Source organism: Elephas maximus, chromosome 6 (genome assembly GCF_024166365.1).
Source record: "Elephas maximus indicus isolate mEleMax1 chromosome 6, mEleMax1 primary haplotype, whole genome shotgun sequence".
Classification (NCBI taxonomy): domain Eukaryota; kingdom Metazoa; phylum Chordata; class Mammalia; order Proboscidea; family Elephantidae; genus Elephas; species Elephas maximus.
The window spans coordinates 53,860,064-53,887,839 of record NC_064824.1 but is presented as its reverse complement, the minus strand read 5'-3'; the positions used below and the strand labels follow the sequence as shown (position 1 = coordinate 53,887,839).

The 27,776-nt window shown below is 37.7% G+C and overlaps 1 protein-coding gene and 1 long non-coding RNA gene across 4 annotated transcripts in view; one reads left to right on the top strand and one right to left on the bottom strand.

The window, feature by feature from the left end:
* The first annotated feature begins 7,222 nt into the window (after positions 1-7,222).
* On the top strand, positions 7,223-12,998 carry LOC126078431 (uncharacterized). Its single transcript, XR_007518037.1, has 3 exons — positions 7,223-7,289; positions 10,285-10,373; positions 12,638-12,998. It is a non-coding gene; the product is annotated as an uncharacterized LOC126078431 (long non-coding RNA).
* Positions 12,999-18,402: 5,404 nt separating this feature from the next.
* Positions 18,403-27,776, bottom strand: part of GPD2 (glycerol-3-phosphate dehydrogenase 2) — a 184,378-nt gene continuing 175,004 nt past the window's right edge. For all 3 annotated transcript variants that reach the window (XM_049887267.1, XM_049887268.1, XM_049887269.1), the window contains exons 14-17: positions 25,456-25,568; positions 25,287-25,365; positions 25,002-25,100; positions 18,403-21,981 (exon numbers count right to left, since the gene is read on the bottom strand). In XM_049887267.1, coding sequence (XP_049743224.1) covers positions 21,856-21,981; positions 25,002-25,100; positions 25,287-25,365; positions 25,456-25,568 — 417 coding nt within the window. In that variant the 3' untranslated portion in view covers positions 18,403-21,855. The remainder of the gene's footprint in view (positions 21,982-25,001; positions 25,101-25,286; positions 25,366-25,455; positions 25,569-27,776) is intronic.

The following is a 27,776-nucleotide window of genomic DNA, read 5'->3' as shown; positions in this document are numbered from 1 at the left end:
ATAACAAGTGGGAAGTACAGCATTGAGAGACAAGAAGAGCCCTTTATTCCCATTTACGTTACCGGAAAAATAGACATACATACAACCAGTGCCATGCTAAGTTTTTTAAGGCAATAAAAGTGTTTTGAATTCCTAGACATCCTACGAGTTTCAGCTTTATAAAATGTGCCATCTATTTTCTTTCTTTTTAACTCAAGTATTTTAGCATCACACATTTAGCCTGGCTCTTTCCCTTGTCTAGAGGCCAGAGAGGGTTCCCAGCATATGCTTATACAAGAAGAGGGATGTTTGCCATCTTTCCAACCTTGCCCCCGCACACTCCTAGTCATGCAAAGCTGAGTAGTAGAAACACTATACAGATCCTCCAGAAAGAAGCTCCTGTGTGCAAATTCCAAAGGAGTTTAAAGTTCTGAGGGGTGTTGGAGGAGGTGCACTGAGAACCAGGGAGCAGGCCCCTTCCCTAGCCAAGTGTTTCTAAGGGCAAATTCCTCAGGTCCCCATGAGTACCTTTCACTATGTACAGAATGTGACCCACTGGCTTCTCTCCCCTTTGCTGCACAGAAAAGAATTCTATGCATACAACAGCCAGGACTGTGTTCAGTCATACTGTTGAGCAGGCACCTGGTGCAGGCAGCAAATGGAATTTCTCTTAGTTCTATACACATTTTTGAGCACCTACTGCATACAAGGCTCCTGACTGGGGAATAAATATGCCAAAGTCCCTGACCAGGAGGGCTGTTTTCTATCAGGATAGTCAGATAAATAACAAAATAGTAAGACACGATAATTACTATAATAGAAGTATGATCAAGGTTTAATAGAGTATAGAGTACTGGTGATTTGTTTATTCTTCCTGGAATGAGGGGCAGGATAGGTGAAGGAGAAGAGAATTTTAGAGAGAGTTAATGTTTGAGCTGAGTGTTAAAATGCAGAAATTTACATAGCAGAGAAGTGAAACTAAAAGCGAGCTGCACTATAAGACACCATATGCAAAGACCAGAGCTTGAGAGAGCATGGCATGGCTCAAGGTAAGTACACCTACTCCTTTCTAATTGACTACCTCATTATCTGACATTTTGCATTTACAACAATAGTAAAAAATCTACTGTCCTACTATTTGTGTATCAAGGATGATGTCTGGCAGGAACAAACACCAAAGTGCAAGGTGAGAGTAATGCCAGCTGTGATGATTAAGGTTATGTGTCAACTTGGCTGGGCCATGATGCTCAGTGGTTTGGCAGTTATGTAATGATATAATTTGGTAGTTATGTAGTGATGTAGTCATCCTCCATTTTGTGACCTGATGTGATTATCCTCTATTTTTGCATGCACTGATTTTCACAGAATGACTTGGCCTTTGGAGCCTAACTGTGTCAATAAGTGAGGAGTGGGTATAGATCTGCATCTCTAAGGTATAGGGCAAATGTGGGAAGAGAGTGAAAGTGTAAACAGGGACCAGGTTGTGAGCCATCTGCTCATCTTGTTAAAGAGCAGCCATAGATTTTTTAGGAAGGAATAAACATAAGATGACATTTAACAACAACAAAAAATGGTCACAATGGGCCAAATCATAATTACAATATGGGTGTGGTGCTAAGTTATTGGTGGATATTAGTGTCAGAGAAAATAGTTTAGGAGATAGCACAATTCCGTCAAGCAGAGATGATGGAAGCCTAAATCAGCTCTGGATGAAGATGGTGTGAAAACTCAGGAAAATATTTGTAGGTAGGATTGGTATAACCTGGCAACTGATTAATTAAATTCATGGGGGTCAAAAGGGGTGGAAAGAGAAAGCTTTTTATTCCTTTCTTGGTTTGTCATTGACTTGAAAAACAGATTCAAGGATATGATGATTTCTTCAACTCATGATTCAGGAAGGTTTATGTTGTATATGCCTCGGACACAAGGAAGACTATCACACTGGGTTAGATTAATTTTGATGGTTCAGTCATGAACCTTTCACTCTGCAGTTGATGTGGACAATATTTATAACTTTTGGCATTTTGCATTATAGTTGAAGTGAATGTTTTATGGAAAATTGTGCCTAGTATGAAAACGGCAAGTCCACTTGGCAAAACTGCGTAGAATTCCCAAGAAAGGTATCTGCAAGCAGTAGCCTACATTCCCAGGACTACTTAAGATACCCGCTTCAGATACACCACCCAAAAATAGGGCAAAAAATTTACTGCCACACATCAGAACAAACACAGCAAGTGTGGGAATACAACTGTAACAAAAACACCAAAATAAATGTAGAGCTCTAACAACTAGAATCCTTTCTATAACAGCAACATGTTGAAAGAACCAACCAACCAAAAAAAAAAAAAAAGTGGCTTGTTTCTTGATTTATTTGTATCTCTGTGGTCAAAAAGCTATGCAAGCGGGACTAAAAACAATTAAAAATAATGGCTCTAGAGATGTCTTTATTTTTTTTTAGAGATGTCTTACAGAAGAACAGCATTAGGTCATAAGCAATTATATTTCTGGAAACATCAAGTATGTTCTTTTGGGAGATGCTGAAATTGTTTTATATGTAAGATCACAATAGTCCATCACCATTTTCATTTTTATCTGGGGTCTTGCTGCTATCAGGAACTCTGATGGCACAGTGGTTAAGTGCTCTGCTGCTAACTGAACGGTCAGTGGTTCTAACCCACCAGCTGCTTCATGCAAGAAAGATGTAGCAATCTGCTTCCGTAAAGATTACAGCCTTGGAAACCCTATGCGGCTGTTATACTCTGTCCTATGAGGTCGCTATGAGTCAGAATCAACTTGATGACAATGGTTTTGGCTCATTTTGGACTTTCTCCCTGTGTGAGCAATAGAATCAACTTGCATTTAAATGTACAATAAGACTATTGATTTAGAATAACTAAATAACTAATTATTAGCATTTTAAAAAAGATATTCTCTCCCCAACCTCACTTCCACCCCCAATTTTTAATTCCATCCACTGGTGGCTAGTTTCTCTCTGCATACACCTTGCTCTACCATCCTAGGAAACAAAGACTCAACATACAGGGAAGCACTGTAAAGCAGCCTAAACAAGGGAAACAGCTAAGTTCTGGTTGGCATAAGGGCTTTGGAAATCCACAGGGCCTGCGGTTCCTAGGGGACTGAGTGCCTGGAAGATTCATTATTTTATTTGCGTCTCACAGAGCCCCTGTGGGGGACAGTACAGAGCTTGTTGTTGCTGTTATGTGCTAGCGAGTCTGTCCCAACTCATAGTGACCCCACATACAGCAAAACTAAACGCTGCCCAGTCCTGCGCCATCATCACAATCATTGTTATGCTCGAGATCCTTGTTACAGCCACTGTGTCAATCCATCTCATTGCGGGTGGTCTTCTTTTTCACTTACCCTCTCTACTTTACCCAGCATGTTGTCCTTCTCCAGGGACTGGGCCCTCCTGATAACATGTCCAAAGTGTGTGAGACGAAGTCTCACCATCTTTGCTTCTAACATTCTGGCTGTACTTTGGAAGATCCTTTTAAGAGTTCTGTGGTGGGGATCAGTTTGAGAGTTGACAGGGTAGAACAATGGGCGTCTAGGCTGGGAAAACATGGTAGCCTTTATTCCATTTTAGTTTCTCTCGATTTCCCATTAGCTTCATCATTTAAAGTTGTAATTATGAGTTCAAAATGAGTAGAGACAGAAAATATCTCTAAAACACATTACCAAACCCGTTGCCGTTGAGTCGATTCTGACTCATAGCGACCCTATAGGGTAGAGTAGAACTGCCCCACAGGGTTTCCAAGGAGTGCCTGGTGGATTCAAACTGCTGACCTTTTAGTTAGCAGCTGTAGCTCTTAACCACTATACCACCAAAGCTTCCAAAACACATTACAGGGTATAAGACTTTGGATTTGTAACTGAGGAAACAGGGTCCTTCCCCAACTGTTTAAAAACAATTAGTTACCTATGCCAAAATGAAAATTCTTAAACAAGGGAGAATTATACAAACTATGTTGATATATCACAGTAGCAATAAGAAACCCCTATTTTGGGAGTAAATTTCAAGGTTTTCGTTTTACAGTTCCAAAAATCTCTGCATTTGAAAAGTACAGCAACAGAAACTTTTATAAGTCAAATTTGTATTGCTATTGGCTGATTTTTTGCATGTTTATTTCTTTCACCCAGAGCTCCCTGGAGTTTTATGACAAGAAAATGAAGATGGGTTTGGCCTCTCTGAAGAATTATAAACACTTGTGGCAGCAGGGGCAAGGGCTTGAGCTCATGCCTGAGATACAGGAATTCAGAGTTCTAATTCCAGCCTTAAAGGTGGCTTGCTGGGTGCCCCTGGGCAAGTCACTTTAACCTCCTTTTGCCTCTTTCCCCTCACTGCTAAGGTGGGGATATTAATACCTCCCTCACAGAGGGGTCAAGAGGATTAAGTAATTAGAAAGCCAGAGTCTCTTCCCATGTAACCCTTTAAAAAAAAAACCCTTTAGGAAATGAGAATTTGAACAAATGATTCTTAAGGGTTTCGGAAAACAAATAAATAAGCAAGCAAAAGAAAACAAAACAAAAAGACAGTAAGAGCTACATGAAGCAGAAATTTAGTTATCAGTACAAAAAAAATTGTGGAGGCTAACTCTTCATTTTACCTAAGCAGGAAAAACAAAAATTATTCAATAAAAGTCCACCCTTCTCTCTCCTTCCTCTCTCTCTCTCTCACACACACTCTTTCTCACACACACCCTCCTCTCTATCTCTCACACACACACTCTGTCTCACACACACACACCCTCCTCTCTCACACACACACCCTCCTCTCTCACACACACACCCTCCTCTCTCACACCCTCATCTCTCTCTCTTACACACACCCTCTTCTCTCCCACACACATACACACCCTCTCCTCTCTCTCACACACACACCCTCTTTTCTCTCACACACACACCTCGCTTTCACACGCACATGCCCTCCTCTCTCACACACATACACACCCTCCTCTCACACACACCCTCCTCTCACACACACCCTCCTCTCACACACACACCCTTCTCACACACACACACCCTCCTCTCACACACCCTCCTCTCTCACAACACACCCATCTCTCTCGTGCATGCATGCACACGTGCACACACACACGCCCTCCTCTCTCACACCCTCCTGTCTCTCTCACACACGCACACACACAAGGTGGTGGAGTAGATACCCTTCCCCATTCTTTTCTACTTTAAAGTACTTCACTTTTTTGATCTCAAAATAGGAACCTTCCAAATAAGATCATCAGCCTTAAAACAATGTTTGAAATAATTATGTTACAAATTCTGGAGCCCTTTAATGTGGCTGCAATTCTATAACTATCTGTGCGTTCCATGTACAGCCCTATTAAATGTACCAGCCACCAATGTTGCCGGCTGTCAAGAAGCAAAATGAAAAATAGTTTTAATAGCTGCTCTTTGACCTGTTTTATATTTTATGTCAATTATAACAGCACACAACCATGCATAATTATGAAGCATAGATGCATTAAAATGTACACATAATTTGTGTTCTTATGGCAACCATTGCATTAGGCTCTAGAAAACAAACCTATTGTTATAAGTCATTTGCACATTAATATATTAGTATTAAATATCGAAGACAGATTTGTCTATCCATCTGTTTAGAGTCATTGTAAGTAAATATATCTTTTTGGAGGGGTGGACAAAATCTCTACATAAATTCACTGTAGGTGCCATCTGCACCATATATTATAATACAGAGCTTAGCACCATCGTGCATAGCAACTCCAGCAAAGACAGTGCCATGTGATTGTCATTTGAATGTCATTTTTAAAAAATGATCTGGTGTATGGACAGAAGGAGGATTTTTTTTTTTTTTTTCTGGCATTGCCATAAAAATTCCTTCATTTGACTATCCCGTGGTTTTTGGATTTCTTTCTTAAAAGCTCACATTCTTCCAAGGATAAGAGAAAAATCATTATTTGAATGCTGGTTAAATGAATACAAAAGTACATTTCCTCTGTAACAGAATTAGCAAAATACCACTAAAAATTTGCTTTTAAATGTCTGATGAATCTTAACAGTGGCTCAGAGAAATAGGTAACAAAACTAGAAAATGACCTTTCCATGACATGACATCAGGGGGTTTTCCACTAGCTGCCAAGACAGAGTTAGCAAGGACAGTAGGGAACTCCGATTTTAACTTTTCGGCATTCTCATGATTCTGTGGATATACAGTGAGGCTGCTGGGGTGGAGCACAGGAAGGGGATGCTGAATAAGAGACCGAAATTACATTTCCTGACTCCAGGTTTTTCCACTCCATCCCTGGATGCTCGCTCATAAATTCGGAAGAAGCAATACTCCACTATCCTGTCAATTTTAACCACATTTTCCTAACTTTGAGCAATTACTTTAATTGTCCATCTCACCTTACCTCCTTCAAAGTAAGATCTGTTCTGGAGAAGGAAAATTATGGAATGAGGTTAAGGGATGGGAGGGGCAAGATAGCAAAGAAGGGTCTCCCCTAAGTCCTCATTAAAATAGATGACTATTTGAATTTTTTTTTTAATTCACTTTTTTAAGCGACCACATTGTTTTTATTTGGGTCACCACAGAAAACTAGAGCAATTTTAATGTGCATTTCCCTTCTCTATTCTTTTTTATCATTGTTGTTGTTGTTGTTGTTAGTCTCTCTAGAGCTGGCTTTGACTCATCATGTCCCCATGTACAAAAAAGTTGCCCGGTCCTGCGCCATCTTTATGATCGTTGCTATGCTTGAGTCCATTGTTGCAGCCACTGTATATTTGCAGTGATTAAGAGCTTGACTGCTAACCAGAATGTTGGTGGTTCAAATCCACAAGTTGCTCCTTGGAAGCTCTATCGGGCAGTTCTACTCTGTCCTACAGGGTTGCTATGAGTCAGAATCGACTTGACAGCAATGGTTTTTCCAAGTAAGCTAGGAGGCTCATCTTCCAGCGTTATATTGGACAATATTCTGTTGTAAGCCATAGGGTTTTCATTGGCTAATTTTCGTAAGTTAGATCAACAGAACTTTTTTCCTAATCTGTGTTGGTCTGGAAGATCCACTGAAACCTGTCCACCATGGGGTGACGCTGCTGAGGTTTGAAATACCTGTGGCATAACAACACACAAGTCACTGCAGTGTGACGAACTGACAGGTAGTTTTTTGTTTTTTTTTTTAATTACATGGCACTATTTTTTTTTTTTTTTTTTTATAGATGCTAGCAATTTTTATTTCATTTCCAGGTAACTGGCCTTAGAATTAAGTGGCATTTCGAGGATGACTTCAATCTACTAAAAAAAACCTACAGTAAGTACTTAATTCACTCATATGCAGTTTGCAAATGTTACAGTCATTGCCAAGATATTACCCAGATAATTTTTGAAAGCTTTAATTTGTTTCAAATATGAGAAATACATATATTGCTCTAGATCTTTAAGATATGTGTCTCTAAATGCAATATTTCTCTCTTTAAATAACCATGCGAGAGTTAAAAGTGTTCTGAAGAGGACTGGCGATATCTAGCTTTGATGGACTTTTTTTTTTTTTTTTAACTTATGACACTATAGAAAGAAAAATTGCTCTGTACCAATGTAGCTGGTTTCTATCTCTTAATATTAGCCAGCTAAAGAGAATGACTTTCTGAGGAGAAAGAGATATCAGTGGGAAAAAAGAGAAGCAAAGGGAGAATGAGGACATGGCTGGAGAATAAAAGGAAAAAAAGACAGCAGAACAATTGAAGAGAAAAACAGATGAGAAAGATTCTAGTGAGTCCAGATTTCCAGAGAGAGCTGTCAAAATTCAGACAGTGGGTGTACAAACACACTGGCATTTACTCCTCTGACTCTCAACATTGAAAAACTCCAGATAGTTCTGGAGTGTGTCAGGGGGTCACCCGTGAGGCTGTATTGCTTCATACTCCACCGTGTTTTGCAGAGCAAGAATTTGAGTTTCAAAAGGCACTGAAAATGGATTAGGGATGAAGAGAAAGAGACCACATAGCTAAACCAGACAGAAAGATATGCTCCCTTTGGGGGATGTGGAGCCCTGGTGGTGCAATGGTTAAAAACTACGGCTAATCAAAAGGTTGGCAGTTCAAATCCGCCAGCTGCTCCTTGGAAACCCTATGGGGAAGTTCTACTCTGTCCTAAAGGGGTTGCTATGAGTCTCGGGTTTGCTTTTGGTTTTGTTTAAGGTACATTTAATTTAAAATCATATGCTTTTCAAAATTTAAATGTTAAAAGAACATATCATCAATCTAAACAAGATGGCAAAATGGTTAGCTCTTCACAGGGAAAATTTTTAAATATTATCTTCAGGATGAAAATACCAGTCAGTCCTAAACTATGCACTCATTTTTAACACTCTTTCCTCAAATCCATTTTCACAACATATAATTTATATTGGTTTAACTTGTAAACATTTGATAACAGTATCTGCGATTTGTCCACTTCCAGTTACTAAGATGGAGTTTTTAAGCTTTTTAAAAATTACTGTTGTTGATTCATTTTACCCATTTAAATTATTATAAGAGTAGTTTTTTATTTGTCCTTTTTGCCTTCTATTATGCCTGTATGCGTCGTGTGCTGGTTTGACAACAGTTTCCCTGACTTCCAAGGCTGCTACATTTTTCTACACTCAATTATCCAACCCAACTAAAATTAACTTTTCAAAGTAGCGTTCTTTCACATGCCAGTTATAAAACTGACTACAAAGAAAGTTCTATATATTTCAATGGATAATAATATTTCAAGCCAAACTGTTTGAATTAATAGAACACCTTCACCATTATATTCAAGAATCAGATTTTTCTCCAATTCCCTTCTTAACATGACTCCTTTGTCCATAGAGAAACCTACTAATTTTGCTCTTTTGTCATCATCTCCATCCTAATTTCCCAAGAAATGGGACCACCAACTTCGGTTGAGATACAAAATCCATTTCTTGTTATATGTGCCAATCCAAATTATGGTGCTCCATTAATCTACACATGGTTTCTCTGCAGTCTAACCTGTTTCTTTAATGAAAACTTTTATTTCGATTGCCATATCTATTAACAAATCACCAATTTGGCTTATCCAGGGCTAACAAGCAACATTTATATATTTGGCAGAAGTTACCATCTGAGAAGCTTGGCTTCCACTTGATAGTATAAAGAGGACTACATTAATAGCAATGATCCTGGGTTCCACACTTGAAGAGCCACAAATGGCAACCTGCCTGATAACAAAATTTAAGTTGTTGGGTCCATGGGCTGCTAACAAAAGGACAGGAATGATCTTCAAGGCTGCAGCACACAGTAGGCCTTTACTCTCAGTACTCCAAGCCTAAGTTTGAGGATGGCAGGCTGGTGCAACATTACAATATATATCCTAATTTAACAAAAAAATCATTATGATACTGCTTCAGATCAAAATGCAAGTGACAACATTAAGATTCGGGAAACATATTTCATCTTTAAATATTCTTTTACACGAAGTCCCTAGGGGATTTTTTTTTTTTTTTTACAAAGAGAAAACTTTTGTTAACACTACATGCAATTTGGCCCTCAAATGATTTTATCTTATTATAGAAACAATACATGTATTAGTATATAAATTTAAAAACATATAAGCAATGTCATACACATTTTAAAGTTTACTGAACGGAAGTCTGATGTCAATATAAACTCTTCAAGTATGACCCAAAGGTGTATTTGCAACAGTGTTACTTATTTGTCCTAAAAAATCTAAAGACTAAAGTCATTCTTTTCAGGAAATCTATGTAGTCCTCAAATAGACACACCCGGAAGTTATAGGAGTTGTAATTTTCAAAGATGTCACCACCAAAAAACTATTTATTAAGTGCCGGTACGTGTCCAATCTGTTTAGAATCAAAATATGAACCCACAAAAAAGTCACTACGTTTTATATTGACACAGTTCCACTTAGTTAGCTCCCTTGAAGAAGAGAGGCTCAAATAGATTTTAAGAGAGGGTCAAACAGATTTGAGAAATAGCTTTCTCTTATAAACTATGTGATTTTATAAAGATTGAACTTTCCGGGGTTGGTTTAAGAATAGCATGGCCCTGATTAAACTCTGATATGCAGAAAAGACAGAGAAAATGACATTGAACACGTATCTCTGAACCATGGAAAGGTAAGGAAGACAAAGTAGCCTGTGTCCTAGTAAAAATCAAGTTGCTTAACACACAGTGATAATGTCCAACGACTTTAGCGTAAGTAAATATTTGTTATGGGGCTCATTTGATAAGAATGAAAAGGAGTTATTCATTTCTCTTTTTATCTTCCTCTGGTGTGAACAGAAAATCAGACTGATGAAAGCTCAACGTTTGGTCCCTAGCCCCGAAGACCGCTCAACGGAAATAGCACCAGCCTTATAAAGTCAGACCAGGTTTGAGCCAATCAGTTGCTGACAAGTTTGCTCCTTCAAAGCATTGCTGGCATTTGGGAGTTTCTGTGACAGGCTACAGAAGGGAATTTCATTCTTCTTTAACTTGGTGGCCAGCCTGCAAGCTATGATGGGAGTTCTCTCCCCTTAATCCATACTGTTCAATTGTCACGGAAGCTTGTAAACAGGAGCCTCCATCAGTTACCTCAGAGTGGTTTGAACAAACTAACATCATAACAAGAGTGTTTATGGAAAAATGCTTAAGCACTGAAGCAGAAAGGGCTTAGCACTGATCAGACCTCTCTTCCACCTTTATTCTTCACTGTTCACATTGAAATGCAAATATCAGCGCAGGGTTTCCACTGGCGTGCCACTCACAAATTGAAAAGCAGTTTTTATCTATGCAAATGTAAGCATGGTAATTGAAGTTAATCAATCAATGCTAGCTTTCACTAAAACCTTGAACATGATTGAATAAAGTAATTATCATTCAGCAGAAAATGATGAAGTTGTAGACAGCATGAACCTTATTAAAGGAGGATTTTGAGTCACAATGGCTTAATTTAGCTAACAGCCCAGCCTTAGCCCAAGCAACATACTACTCTTGCTGCCTAGAATTGTTTTTATGATTAAAAAATAACAACAACAATAATGGGGGTGGGGGGAAGGTAGAGGTAAGGGTAAAGCTGGGTTTTTTTTTATTATTATTATTTTTCTAGTGCTGGATTAATAAAAAGTACTTGTCACACTACAAAGAAGAAGCCATAATTAACATCATTTATTTTTAAACCCTAAATAGTCAGTGAACAAAGATTGCTATGACATCTTTGATATATATGCCCAACAGCAACAACAGACTCTTAATACTGTTATTATGTTTTAAACGGTTGAAATAAAATGAGCATCTCAGAAGCCTTTGTAAAATAAACACAAAACTAGAGAAATATTTTCATGTGCAAAAGTAACCTATGAAGATTTCGTAAATCAAAAACTAAACTCCTAAAAGCATGACATCAGATGTATTTTTTTTCCTACTGATTTGTAAGAAAACAGAACATATACTGCAGTTTGCACAACCTTTCAAATACTACATTTTTCTAGTGTGTCATATATTTGATTACGTGCTTTGTTTTATATATATATATATATATATAGTCTACCAGAAGGTGTTTTAATATTAATTCTGTGGCACTTTTTTTTCTAGTTCCTTTTATCATTTTACCTATTCTCACTTGTGACTTAGATATTTTTGAGGCTTTAAAGAATATTTTTATTTAAGCCTGAGTTGAGTACTATTACTGAAAAATCATTTCAGGTGGCATCAGGGAAATAATCCATCTCCGGGAAATGTAATCAACAGTTAGTGTGCAACATAATGTAAACTGATTATGAAAAGAGGCTCCATTTAGCTTTTTCCAATGTATTTGTGGAAAAAACAAGGTTAACTAGCAATATTTAGATTACAGTAGCCCAGCAGGATATGGTGACTCTTAAGAACCTGGAGTAATTCCATTGGCTTCAATTAGATTGAAAAAATTAAAGGTCTGCTAATATTATTGTATACCCTTAGGGAAGTCCCTCCCACCCCCAACTCCATTTTGGTTGTTGCATTTTGCATTTAGTGTATTTTGAGTGATAATTTGTCAAATTAAACCTACATTCCCAAGTGGCTAGCAAAAATAATAATTTTAAAATACATATAGAGTGCTAGGTACTTTCCTCAAACATGCAATGTCTCCATGTACCTGAAATTCCTAAAGCTTCAGTAAGTTTATCTAACATCGCCTGCATCACTTATAAATAAGTAGCTGACACAAGTAAGTAGCTGACACACATGGGCCAAAAAAAAAAAAAAAATCCTAAATTTAACCAGGTATTTAAACACAATTATGGGGGGAAAGGGGGCTCCAGCACACATTTCCTATTTCAATAGAGAAAATGAGTAGCTGAATATTAAATATCCTGTCTCCTACTATTTAAATAAAAGGTATCTCCTTATTTATTATTTTCTATTTCATCCGCAAAGTGTTCTAAGTAGTAAAAGGGCTCCTGTGGCAAAGTGACATTACAGTGCTATATGAAAAGTGAAATAGAATCAAAATGCCATTTTTATTTGTATAATAATGTGCCTTAAGTGTATGATATTGTTTACCTTAAACGCCCCAACAGCAGCAAATTAGTCATTTCTGACCTTTTATAGTTATTTCCCACTGCAGGACCTACCCAGGACATAAGTTAATATATCTCATTTTCTTATTTCTACTCAGGTGTGAAACTAACAGCGGCAAGGAAGACCACAGGATATGGGGTGACGCTATCTTTATTTGGACTCTTCCTTTTTGTGCAACTAAAAAACACCCAAACCCATTGCTGTCAAGTCGATTCCAACTCATAGTAACCCTATAGGATAGAGTAGAACTGCCCCATAGAGTTTCCAAGAAACATAGTGACCCTATAGGACGGGGTAGAACTGCTCCATAGAGTTTCCAAGAAGCAGCGGGTGGATTTGAACTGCCGACCTCTTGGTTAGCAGCCATAGCACTTAACTACTACACCACTAGGGTTTCCCCTTTTTGTGCAGCAATCAGGAATTGATATATTCTGGATTAGAAAAAAAAAAAAACCTAGGCAATCAGGCAAATCAATTGCCAATATATTTGCAGAAGATCCAAAGCGAAAAGAATATTTGTTTTACGATGTTTTCAAAGAGCTTAATTTTTTTTTTCATTCCTAGCACTCATATAGAGTATAAAAGCGTCTCTACAGCAACTGTGAATAGTCTACCAGATATAATATACGCACTTCAGGGAAGCCCTACTCCTGATGAAGCGGTTTTCATAGTGCTGGGGAAAGAGGGTCTCCTAAGGGGGAACATTCTAAGCAGTTGTATTTCTGTGCGTTGTGCGTATGTGTGTGTCTGTGTGTGTTTCTAGCTGACCACTCTGCATTTTGGCCCTGGTTTGTCTGAATGCACCATTTGTGGAACTGTAAAGGATCAAATAACCGGATAGCTAAGAAGCAAAAAGTTGTAAATTATTATAGCTGCTGTTTCTCTAACTGCCAAAAGCAATGAGAGAATACCAAGTTTTGTTAAGGAATAATTTTCTCTGGGCTGCCTTGCAAACTCAGAGGATGCTCTGAAAGCCCAAATACTTGAGAAGTAAAATCTATTTGAAACAAGTCAACACTTTGTTTTTGTTTTGTTTTGTTTTCCCGCAAGATATGTTGCTCTCCCAAGTTTTCCTTGCTGATGGTTTTCTATTAATTGAGCTCTCAGTCCAACAGTGGGCTCTCTGATGCTAGCCTTCACTTGTCTACCATAGCTGTGATGGTTAAAAGCTTCTCCAGTTTGTCACAGAGTTTAATATGCACCCTACATAATTATGCAGGATTCACTGTGCTATCAAACTGCAATTCAAATTAGTTCAGGATTAAAGGCACAGAACAGTACTGCTTCCTTAATTGCATTGTACTGTGCTGATCACATTCAAATACCCATTACTCATTCCCTCTGTGGAGCAATAAGTCAGGGGGATTAATATTCAGGCAGGTGACAGGGCCAAGCCATTAAAAGGCAGTTATGCAGAAAGCATGGCTGGTTTTATTCACGTTAATGAAATCAGTGAAATGAAACTGTAATAGATTTATCAAAGCTCAGATGGATTTGCTGTAAATCAGTTTGATTCAAGCAATCAAACTGGACAATAGAGATAGTTTTCAGCTCTAGCAATGGGTGTCAGAAAGCAGCATGTGAAAAGTGCTGATATTCTTCATGTAAGGATTGGATATCCACCCCGTGCACAGGCCTATTCCCAAACCACTGCTGCTCGTTTTTTTGTCTTTTGAACTAGGTGCCAGTGGCTGATAAAACATATAGCATATCATCTTAATACAGAACTTATGCTGTTTTTATTCCTCATTTTTAAGTCCCCCAGAACATCAATTCTTTCCCACTGCTGGCAGAGAAAAAAAGGAAAGTTCCAGAGAGCAAAAACGAGCATGGCCGCCCCTCTACTGCCCCAAAGAGGAACGCAGCTTTGGACAGGGCAACCCCAGACCATTAGCAGAGATGTCTCCCGCACTGACCCGTGTGTGGGGCAGGAATGGTCAGATCACAGTTTCACAGAGTGATGATGGCTTAGTGCAGGAGGAGCTCCCTGAAGCTGAGCTGTTACTTTTGTTCTGGGTCTAATGATATAATTTGGTATCCATTAGAGGGCAGCATAAGAACAAAAACTAAGCACAGCCAGGGAGGTATCCCCTGCAGACAGACAACCACCTTTGCCGAGGTAAACTTTTTCACTTTTTGGATGCAGTAATGGTTTCCAAGTGCAAAGCCAATGAATGAGGAAAGCTAAGAAGTAGAGAAGACGGGAGCAAATCCCACCGTTAGGGGAAAATGACACCAGGAGCAGCTTGTGCCAATTTAGCTTTAGCGAGTTTTCAGTTCACACATTAACCCCTGTACACTGCTCGTGGCTTTTTAGGGTTAAAATAGAAATACTCCTGTCTTGAGCCGAAGGATCTCCTGAGTATTTGCGGATGGTGTTTCTGATGGAATTGCAGTGGACTGTGAATTAGTGATGAGGGTTTTGTTTTCTTAAAAAGTGCGCCATGCATTCTAGGTTATACTAAAACTACTCTAATTGGTCTAATTTTTATTTATTAGAAACAAATTGTTCAAGAACTAACGCCAGTTTTTAATGATCCAAAACAGAAATAAATGTTCTAGTCTATTAGCGTCCTATATGGAATAAATCAATATTAAAGCTAATTAACCCTTTTCAAAGGCATTTTGTCCCAGGTTTTTATTTAATGGTTCAGTGCTGCTTAAAGGATGGATCAAGCTGGATAAGCTCCATTTAAAAAATGGCCCATTTTGAAAACAGTTTAGCAGCTCACTCTGACGAATATATTTATCAGAACAAACTTACCTCTTTCAACTATATAAATAACTGACCAGAGTTCCTTAAAAGCTCGGAAAATAGAGTTTAAGGGCAATAGCCAACTCTGTCCATTTTGCAACATTATAACATTTTAGTAATTGATTACATGCATTGCTTTCTAAACGTATTTATCATTACAAATACGTTTTGTCCTTTGCTTTCAAGGATATTCCTAAGGGACAGGGGGTGGGTGGGGTGGGGAGGCTCCCTGTATAAGACCTTTCATTCTAGATCATATGTGAAATGCAAACCTCTGATCCACCCTTTTTGGAAGATGCCATGATTTTTTAATAGTGTTCAAACACATAGTGCAATGCACACACCATTCAGGACATATATGACTACTCTGACATATGAAACCCAAGGAAAATTATATACATTATTTAAGGAATTCAGCACTCTTCCCCTTTTGCTATACTCTAGCGAATCACAGAATGTACCTGAGTATCAAGCTATTTTTGAGTTATAAAATAGATGATAGATTTTATACATGAATTAAATTCTTCACAGTACCAGAGGAATTAATTTGTGATGTTATGAAATTTTGATTAGCCTGCTGTACAATCACAATTGTTTACCACAAGTGTCTGCATTCTGATTCTTGCAGTCTTTCCAAACAAATAATAAAATGAACTAGAGCGGAGGGCAAGGGGGGAGGCAGAGGAATTTATGAAAACATGGAACACCATAATTTTGCCATTTTTCTGCAATAAGGATGGCAAATGATTCATGGGATAAAATGAAATGTTTTCCACTGTCATTTCAATGGATCTAAGATTTACAGCTTCTTAACTTGGATAGGAAAAACTCCGTATGCATAAAAATGAATTGTAAATCAATTAATGATGGTAACGAAAAACAAACAAAAAAAAGTTGATGTTTAAGCAGAGGAAAAAAATTCTAACAAATGATGAGTTAAAAGGGGAGAAGAAGCAACTACACACAAAGGTCTGTGAAGGAAGGTGGTGGTGGAGAGGGCACGCTTGCTTACAAGAGGGCTTAACATGGGGTTAAAGGAAAGTGGTATGGTGATCAAGCTCATTACCTTTAAATCCCTCCGACAAACGGAATAAGGGAGCTTTTTAAGCAAAATTAGATATGCCTCAAAAGAATTTAAAAAAACAAAATCAGAAAGAAGTTTGACCTAGTTTTACAGTTTAAGGTTGAAACGAATAAAGAAATCCTATGCCTATGAAAAAGCAGCCTAATTTAAGATGCTCTTCAACTCAAACTACTCTTTTTTAGGCACCTGCTCTAAAGGGGAAACACTGGTGGCATAGTGGTTAAGAGCTACGGCTGGTGACCAAAAGGCTGGCAGTTTGAATCCACCAGGTGCTCCTTGGAAACTCTATGGGGCAGTTCTACTCTGCCCTATAGGGTCAACAGGAGTCGGAATCGACTTGACGGCAGTGAGTTTGTTTTTTTTTTTTTTTGGTCCAAATGGAAATATATATATATTTTTTACACTTCCAAACTCCCTGACACACCACCTTCATTGTCAGTGAAGAAGAACAATGAACCTGGATTCTAAAGGCACTGCTGTACCTAGAGAATAAGAGCAGAAGTACTCTGCTTAAGACACAAAACAGTGGGCTTGGTGGGCTCAGAAGGTGGTGGAACCAGTTCCAGGACATGCCACTCTCTACTGTCCAAGTCAGGCACTAAGACTCAATCCTCTGCCATCTTTCACTGAAACATGGCATATTGCCTGCAACTATAGGTCAGCAGTTCAAATCTACCAGGCGCTCCTTGGAAACTCTATGGGGCAGTTCCACTCTGTCCTAGAGGGTCGCTATGAGTTGGAATTGACTTGATGGCAGTGGGTTTGGGTTTTTGTTTTGTTTTGTTTTGTTTTATAGGAAACATGACTTAATCTTCCTCTCACACATTGATTCAAGCAACCCCAACGTAAAAATGAGAAACTCTTAACTGGGAGCCCGTGGCAGGGTTTGCTCAGCAAGGCAATTCAGTGCCAAATTTGGAGAATAAAGATGGCCCTGATAATTCTGCTAAAGTGGTATTTTGCTTAGATCAAATGAATCTGATTTTTCTAGGTCAAGTATTAAACAAAACAAAAGGTGTTTACTGATTTCGGAAAAGGGCCCACAACCTTCATAAATCCAGGACCTGCAAGATTATCTTTGGAATCATCAAGGCTCACATTCATCATACTATGTGCATTTATTTCACAAGTTTGGTAGCTAATTAGAGACCCAAGATGTAGAGTACGGGCACAAAAGGCTCACCATCTCCACCCCCCATATAGAAATTCTCCCATTAGAAGGATGTCACATCAATTTAAAACTTCTGTTCTTTCCTTCCTTCATAAGTCAAACATCATCAGGTGGAATCCGACACCGGTGATAATGCAATGTTGACACAGATTGCAAAATACTGGCGTTACTATCATAGTTCCCTTTGAATATCATAAATTTTATACATTTTGAAAACTGGGAGCAATTTAGACAAATTTTATGTTGACAAATTTTAAAGTGCTATAAAATTTGATAAGCTAGATCACTGTAAACTGTTCTGAGCAAATACATATTTTTTTCCAGGCATGGAACGAACAGTTCATCCTTACAAGTCTGTCTGGGAGCCATGGCTTTGGGGTATTCTACACAATTTCAAAGCACCTTCAGAAGCTCACACATGTCTTTGAGCTCACACAACCAGGAGGCAGTGCATCTTAACCACAAACAGAGAATGTGCTCCCTATATGTGTGTAAATTAAAACCTATAAAATAACACGGGCATTATAAAATTTGTGTTAAAACTGATAACAGCTTTACTGATTTACTGACAATGAAAATATATAGCATTTTTTCTGTCAGGGCATTTATCAACACTTGGCAACTCTGCACTAACTTGACATGTAAGATGATCAAAATGGATTATGTAATCTTTCCCATTCATTCCTATTGATTTTAGTTATGATAAAATTCATCAGTGTGCCTGGAACGCTTAGGCTGAAAGGCTCTGGTTGACCAGAAAAAAAAAGAAAAGAAAAAAAAACAAAGATTCAACAGAGTTGTAATAGGACGAATGTAATTTTAGAATAGGATTCCACAAATACAGAAGTCGTGCCCTAAAGGCTCCAGCAACAAATTAATACAAATAATTCTAGCAGGCTCATAAAATTACACCTGTCCATGCAGAGTCCCCTTTTGAGATTAAAATTACAAAATTCCAAGCTAAAAGAATTAATGTGTAAGTGCCAATAAGCTTACAGCTTGTTAAAATATTTTCAAACTTTTTTTTAAAAAAACTTCAACACTAATCAGAGTTATTTCTCTGACTGCAAGTAACATCAAAATGCCAGCAAATGGACCATTTTAATCAGTTTTATTGATTCATGCTTTCAGTTCTTATTCAGTTAAAAACAAGGCACATTAAATACATCCTCTTATTGCTCTATAAATGCATGCAGCTCATTCTGTATATCAAAAGTAATAAATAATGGCAATAAAACACCAAGACAGTTATAAAAATGACAACCCAGCCTCAGAGTATTTAACAGTCCAATCTAGAACAATAACCCAACACAAAACATAGAAGTGCCACATAGGAAAACGTGCAGTGTATCCACTCCAGTACTGGGCTTATATTTGATATTCTTTAAAAACACGGTAGGGCTTTTTTTTTTTTTTACTCCCTAAAAAGGACTGATAGAAGGCAAACCAGTGCAAGTTATAAGTTCATCAAATTCAACATTATTACATTCATGTGCCAAAAGTCTTTACAAATACATTTAAAAAGATGGAAATAAAATCGGAGCTCACCCTTACAGTATATTTAATAAAAGTCAGAAGGAAATTTTTGTTGTTGTACAAAAGGGGAAGCTACATATTGTGAAACAGACAAAAGAAAGCCAGAAACTAAAGCCGAGTAGGCAGCATGCATTTAGCAGTAGAAATCCCAAGTTACACTCAGTCTAAATTCATTGAGAGTAAGAATATTGCCAACAGCATGATGGATAGGAGGCGGGCAGTCTCGGCTGAACAGATAATCCAGCTTTACCACGATTATTATGACTGTGGTCAGGGCTATCTCAAGGAGTATTTCCAACTCTTTACCACAGATGGGGGTACCTTCACCTGAATCCCCTTAAAGGCTCTTGAAATAAATCACTTGACGATGAAAGACAATCCCTGTACACCCCACCCCCACCCCAAGAGAGTCATCTAATATCATATTTATATGAAAAGGAAAAAAAATCATTATTTTATGCTTGGGATGGGTTTTGAATGGGCTTATTTCACTTCCTCTCTTCTTAAAGCAGGTAAAGGTGCTGTAAAGCTTTGATTAAGAACTTACGCTAAAATGCCGGGATGCTTTATTCACAGTAAAGGCTTGGAACCAGTTCATTTCCAAGACAAGTCTCTGGGACTGGTGAAGGAGCATATGCTTTAGAATTAAGCAGATTTTAGGCAAATGCAGATATGCTCAAAAGAAGAAATACGTGCTTTTCTTTGCCGTTAAAGGCACTTCACTCATAGCAAAGCATGTGCAAACGAGGCCTGTTTTACAAACAGAACTGCCCAGGTTGGCCAGGATTTCTAAGCCCCATCCCTACTGTTACGGATTCAGGGAGGATACAAGTCATCGTTATCGTGATCTAACTAGAAAGAGAAAAAGAGAAAGGGGAGAGAGAAAACAAATGTATAACATTATGGTACATCATCTGGGCTGTTTTAGAAAACAGCTCTCTACCTATTAAGTGCCATTGGGTTCTAAACAGTGCAATTTATTATATTGATAGAAAAACACTAAATTGCAAAGCCACATGCTTCCATTTATTTTTTTAAAAAAGGCCAGTGTAAAAAATTTACACCTTGAGATAAAAAGTTCACAGTGATATCTGGGAGCATCACTTGGTGTTTCAGGTGTTTCTTGAAGAAGCGGCAGGTAGCTAAACTCCACTTAAAGGCAAAATGAGTTAAGATGCTATCTTTTCCTGCAGTTTCTGCCTGTTGCAGCTGTGAATGAGGGTAGGAGCTTAGGGGAGTGAACCTCCAGTGTTTCTACTGTGACTTATAGGCTCGTAACCCACTTGAGTGAGGCAATCAGGTATTCCACAGTGTTGACATAAATAGAAATAACAACACAAAAGTGTTTTATGTAGCAGTTTAAAAACTAAGACCTCAAGTCTGTACAATGAAAATCTGCCAAGCAATAAAGTGTTAACATTTCCTCTGATACACTGAACCTGATCTTAAGAAAACTAAGGTGGTAGGCAGTTAACTTCACAAGAGGAAACACAATGAATATCCAGATGACTCTATTTGAAATGCCACCAAAACATAGCAAAGGCACCCCAACTCAGTCTTTAAATTCAATGCATTACTTATTAAATTCAGCGCAGACTGCCGTGTGTGCATACACGTAGGTGTTATATTTTTATTTTTAGTTTTGGTTGACTGAGAAGTTTTTCTATTGAGGGCAAAAGGCGAAAATCTTTAAGCAACCAAAATGACCTTGAATAATGCAGTCTTGTGTCTTTTTTGCACCTAATTACAAAAAAAGTTAACTAAAATCTATTTCTATTCTCTTTTACTATTTGTTTGCAAATACCTAAAAAACGATGCAATAAACAATACCACGTGCTCCAAAAACTAGGATTTGGGGATTGAAAATTGTGCTATCATATATGTGGCTATATAAGCACTTTTTTTTTTTTTTTAACCCTTATATTCACTACTATTGTAAAGATTTGAGAAATCTGGTCTCATATCATTACATCCAAACTGCCAGATGAATGCTGGTTTTAAAGTAAGAAAAACAATGATGTTCCTGGCAAAAATAAGAGTCAAAGAAAACCAGCAGTGACTGGGGAAGAAAAAAAAAAAGGAACTGCTGAGATGAAACTATCACTGTAACTCCCAGCAAATGTCAATGCTATCCTTATACCTGTGATTCCGGAAGCTTTCAGAGTTTCTCTTTGTGACGAACTCCTCTAACCAGATCTAAACTTCTTCTTCCCTCTCCAGTTTTGCCAGTCATACTCTGGATATAATACTGTGAGATACTGTTTTGATGAGAAATGTAGACAAGCTAGAGGAAGAGGGGGCTGAGAAATCTCCAGAAACACTGTCATTTCCATAGGGGTCACTTTCCACTCCACTTCTTTTAAGAACAAATGTTACCTACAAGCTTCGTGTCCAGAGCTTTGTGCATAAAATCTTTCCTGCTTCTTCTTCCAATTTCTGCCAAAATATTCTGCCTCTAGAACTGATTCAGAGTATGTGAGTAAACAAAGGAATACGTCCAGTTTAACAGGTCACAAGGTGGGTGTAATACATGAAATCAGTGTGCATTGAGAATGAAAAAAAAGATAAAATACACTTTGTAGAAGCTAGACTGAATGGCAAACACAAATAAAGAGTATACACTAGTGTCCTAAAGCTTTGGAATGTTCCTCAGTGTAAAGGAAGGCAGCTATCCATGTCTACTATTCTGGAGTGGTGTGAGCCTTCTCTGGTTGTTACACGGCGATGTGCTGTTCCTATGTCTGCTGGCTGTGGATTTACTGCTCAGACTCACAATCCTCCGCAGCTACGGTCCACCGGAATCACAACTCTTCTGTCGAGGTTCTCTTCTGCAGTTTTCATTAGTATAGCAAGCCGGCTTCCAGACACCCTTCCTTTTTGAATGGCGCTCATCAGCTTAAAGAGAAAATATGCAACAGATTCAGAAGGCAGGATGGCTTATTCCCTTCTTGGTGGCATTTTAATGGTTACCATTGCAACAGGCACAGGTCATTAAGTCCTCCATCAAAAGCCATAGCAGGTGCTACAACTCAAATAAGAAGAGTACAGTTTTTGAACATTTAAAAAGGGGTATTTCACCACTGCTGCTGCTGCAAAAAAAAAAAAAAAAAAAAAAAAAAGACACCTATCTGGCAAATCACGCTGCCTTTTAAAAAGCAAATCTAGTGCGCCGCTTTTTGCTCTTTAGTGTGCTCGGGGCACCCTCTTTTTTTTTTTTTTTTTAATGAGCAACTCAAATATTGAATCTTTAATTCCATTTGAAAATCTCAGAAAAGAATCTCTGGGATTGAACAAAGACAAACCATGACCTGTATTTAACTACCCCTCTTTAGTGTTACTGTACTTGACAACTTCAAGTCTCCTAAATCCAAATTCCTTAAAGACTTTTTAAGGTAACTTACATTTACGTCCTTCAAAATGGACCCAGAGATCTACCTTAAGAATTAAAAGCACTCCACAGCCAGACTTTAGCTAATTCATTTTTATCCAATGGATAAAATCAGAATTAAGTTTTGAAATTACATGCAGTCAGCAGGCAAAGGCCTTTAATCTGGTAGGTGACTTTGCAATTATGGGCATGGGGAATTTCTTTTTTTTCCTTTTCAAGTTGATATGGTTTTAACTATTTGCTCTTCTTGATCGTACTTTCCCCCACCCAGTCTTTTTGTAATATTTGTTTATCTTGAAAAGAACTGATTTAGTTATTCACTGGAAAAATATATATAAAATTTTCAAAATATGTTTAGGCTTACAGTTTTCAGTCCAGTGAGACACACTGAAAAACACTCTGAATGAGAGTTAGAGGCATCTGCCAAAGGGCCAAATCACAATCTCATGACCTTATTAAAAACTGTTTCACAAGCTATTGCTTATTAGAGATGGACTTTTCTTGGCAGCAGTGTCATTAAAGCCCAAGCCTAAAAATACAGTAATGTAACCATGGAATATCTGTAGTGATCCTTCCACAAGGATTACTGAAAAGCCAAATCTGTATTTAAAACAATGTTTAACAGACAGGTAATAAGCTCTTAGTCTTAAGAAAAGGAAAATATTTTATTATCCCCCTAAAGAAAAACCCCACTGAAAACATACTTTACATCTCATGAAGGATGGTGTAACAATAAGGGATGCTGACATCTCAAGACAGAACAATTTATTTATTGTTTTGCCTCAGGTTCCATGAAGATCTTCAAAGTTTATTGGAACAAACAGACAGGCAGAACTCGAGGTTTTTTCTTTCAGTATAAACAGTATATGATATACCAACCTCTAAAAACTCAGTTTCTTCAACATAAAAAGCATCCAGAAGCCATATTACAAGAAAAATACATAAATAAATAACATTTGGGTGTGAATATATTTCATAAGGAACATAGCATTTTTTTAAGTTGAAAATTACACTCTGTATTTTACTTGGTAGAAGCATGAATAGTCTTTCACTCAGAATTGCACAAGAAATACTCAATTATTAAAAACTTCTACAAGAAAATCTACAGTTTAAGTTATTTTCTGTGTGTTTAACTCCACTGCACTCAAAAAAATTACTTAAAACCCAAGTCACATAGTATATACATAAAATTAGATTCTCACTGTTTCTAAAACTCCAGGCCTTTCAACCCTAAATACTGTTCTTTATTTACAACACATGTGAAATGAAGCATAGCCATTTCTCTGAAGAAAAGTTTTCTAAATTCTTGAGACAAACAGTAAAATATTCTTCAGAAAACTACACAAAAAAAGTATATTAAATGACCCCTAATTCCCAAAATATGCATCTAGTTAAACAGTAAGCTAAAGAACCAAACATTCTTTTTTGTAATGCTGGACACAACCTGTGAAAATTTTCTGCATTTAGATTCAACAATGCTCTTATCTGCAGCTCATCTCTAGAGAGACAATTACCATTTCCTTTGCCTTGATCTTGTTTGTTTAACTTGACACAGTGAAGAAAGGGCTGACATTGACCAAAATCCCAGCATTAATTTATTTCATGTTCAGCATTCATCATTGCCATGGTGCAAGCAAGACCTGGCATTCATTTGAAGAAACCTGCTCAGAAAGCACGACAGAAAAAACCTGGCTACTTGGTAACCAATACATTCTTCATACGATTAGAGTCAATATGGACAGACACAAATAATGTTTCTATGGCTTTGTTTTCTCTCTTTTAAGGGACTTTTAAGGGATAGTGTGCAGCAACCAATCTGAAATTAAAGTAACATAACATTTCCTTCAATGGTACAAAGGTTAAACGATTAACCCTTGAATAAGCTGAAAATTGGAAATGAAGATATTTGGATTATATGGTCTAACCCCAGAATACCGTGTACCTCCTTTTGCTTTTCAGGTTCTTACAGTGTAACAATCTAATAATCACATTCTCAAATAAATAGGATTTTCAAATTAATACGAATATGGTTTTCTTAAAGTTCCTCCATAAAAAAAAACGACCGTCTGGGTTGCTGTATAAGAGACTGGCTTGACTTCTAAACTTTCATTTAAAACACAATAAAAATTATTAAAAAAAAAAAAAAATGACCTTCCACATTAGGAATATTGTGTTGCTTCTTTTGAAGTTGGGTAGGAAATGACCCAACAGTGATATCCCAAGGCATAGTTCTTTAAAAAGCATGCTTCTTATTCAGTCTTTTCAGCCATAATTAACTTAGGTTTAATCTAAATTGCCCAACACAGCAGGATGTTCCTTATAAAAACAAAGAAAAAGAAAATGAATGACGGAGAGCCTTATCCTTGAGTACTGACTTATCAGCCTTTGCTGGCTTCAAGCTTTCTCCTTTTTTCAGAATGAAGTGACAACTGTGTGGATGTAAAAACCCACATTCAAACATCCATTTGTTATAATGACAACCAAAAGACAAAAGGAAACATGCTTGTTTCTTTTCATCACAACTCACCTGCAAGAATTCATTGAGTTCAACCTGTCCATTTTTATTCAAATCTACTTCATTCAGAATTTCATGGAGTGTATTTTCATCTATTTGGACATTAATACTCTAAATGAAAAGCAAAGAAGAATCATGAGGTCTAATTAGAAATTAAGCACATCGTTTTATTAATCTTACTAAGATTTTTTAAAAAATATTACTTATAGAAAGTATTAGATGAGAAAAAAAATGATAGAATATCACCTTTACACTATTCTGCTATTTAAGACTGATAGTGAACCAAAAAAATATTACCTCTAATACACGCTGAACATCAACTATGGTAATAAAGCCTTTCTGATCTTCATCAAACTTATGAAATCTCTTCTTGTACCTGGAACACAACATTGATTAACAGGAAAATATATTTACACAGGAGAAGAAAAAAAAGGGGGAAAGAGACATGGAAATGTATTAAAAGTACCTGTCAACATCTGAGGGCAGCAGACTAATTTCAGAGCGATCTGTTAGTTGTTCTGATCGAGATTTATAGCCCATTTCGTAATACAGAAACTTTCTAGCTGTTTCAAGTTCTTCCTAAAATACAGACACACATAAAGTTCAAAGATTATAGGAAGAATTATCAAATATTTTCTCTCTCCCCTCCCTTTCTGGTCTTCAAAAAAAAACTGACCCTCACTTTTCTGACCACAATTTTTCTTATTTTCTTCTCAGCTTTACTGAAGTATAATTTACTTACACTGAAATTCACCTATCTACCACAATCAAGATGTAGGTAATTTCCATCACTCTATATAGCTTCCTCATGCCCATTTGCAGGCAATTCCTTCCCGTGACCTCCAGCCCCAGATAACTACTTATCTGCCTCCTGTCACTAGAATTTCGCCTTTTTTAGAATTGTAACTAAAAGGGTTCAGACAGGAAGAACTTCTGTGCTTCGAAGACTGCTTTCGCTTAGCATAATGACTCTAAGATTCACCCATGTATCAGTATTTCATTTCTTTTTATTACTGAGTATTCTTTCACAATTCTGACAGCAAAATCCACAGGGCCAATCTTGTGGTTTGGTGATTGAAAAAAAGGAATTAAGGAGATAAAATGAAGACATCTAGGACTTGAGCAAGCCCTGTGATGTAACACCGTGATGTAGCAGATGTCATGGGATTAGCTAGTACGAAATTTTGTCACTGGAATTCTGATAACTGGCTGGAAGTTACAGAATCATGGGAAGGACGAAGTTATCCTGAATACTCTTCTTGCTTTCAGTGACTCATGTCAGTTAATACTGCTGCTGACATGACCTTTCTTAATTTTCATCACATCACCCTTCCATCTAAGAGCCTCCAAAATGGCTCCATGCAACTATGTCTCTTTCCTCCCCCATATGGGAGAATACTTCTCAATTCCATTGATGTGAGCTTGGCCACGTGACTTACGATGGCCAACGGAACTTCAGGGGATATGACATACAAGTAAAAGCTTTAAAAACAACTACACAGCTTTTCTTAGCCTCACTTGCTCCGGTGCCATGAGAAAGGCACGTCGCAGATGGTTCCTGAAGCCAACCTTCCACATGGAGAAGTGCAACAGCAGCTAACATGCAGCCTTTAGGTACCATAAGTGAAAAGTAAATGTTTGCTGGGGTGAGCCAAGGAAGTTGCCTGTTATACAACATAACCTATTAAAAGCTGACTAATACAAGTCTCCAATTATCCAGACTGCCCATCAAATGATCTTATTAACTTAAAACCAAAAAAAAAAAAAAAACCTGTTGATGTCTACTCATGGCAACCCCATGTGTGTCTGAGTAGAACTGTGCTCCATAAGGTTTTCAGTGGCTGAATTTTTTGGAAGTAGATCATCTTTCTTTCTTCTAAGGAGCTTCTGGGTGGACCAGAACCACCAATCTTCCAGTTAGCAGCCCAGCGCACTAACAGTTTACACCACCTAGGGACTCCATTACTAACTCGGTAGTTCCCAAATTTTGGTCTGAAGAGCAATGCCAGTGTCGAGTGAAATGAGAAAAATAAAACAGTGTCACATGCAACTGCATGCAAGGCCGTTATATGTACTTTCTCATGTTACTGATGGCCCCTTACCCCTTTCAAGACCCTATTACTTTTTTAGTTTTTGTTTTATGTGTTTTTGGTAATGGGAGGCATGATTACTAATTGAATGTGTTCAAAGTTTTGGTTGGTAATACAGATTCGGAAACCCTGGTGGCATAGTGGGTAAGTGCTATGGCTGCTAACCAAAAAGTCAGCAGTTCAAATCCACCAGGCGCTCCTTGGAAACTCTATGGGGCAGTTCTGCTCTGTCCTACAGGGTTGCTATGAGTCAGATTCAAATCGACAGCAACGGGTAACAGAGATTTTGATAAATATCATGTGGACATACATTTTCCCACAAAACATTCCCGTAGTCTGGTGACATGTTAGTGGCCTCCATTTGAACCAAGAATCTTTGGAGGGTGGCAACTTCTATTTTATTACATTTGTTTTCAAAATATGAGACACACACGTACCAAAAAAAAAAAAAAAAAAACAACCCACCAGGGCTTCTATCATACAGAAAGCCATAAATAAATATGCTTACAAGGATTATCTAGCTGTACAATTTGTGGATGTATGCCTCAAACCTAAGCCTTCTACCACTGTAAATTTTCATCAAAGAAAGTACCTTTCATTTTTTGCTGTTACACAAGTCCGCACTGAAGGGCTATAGATACTTTTGGTGGGAAAAGTAGCCTTCCAAGAAACCTGAGAGCCTCAAAATGTTTGTGGG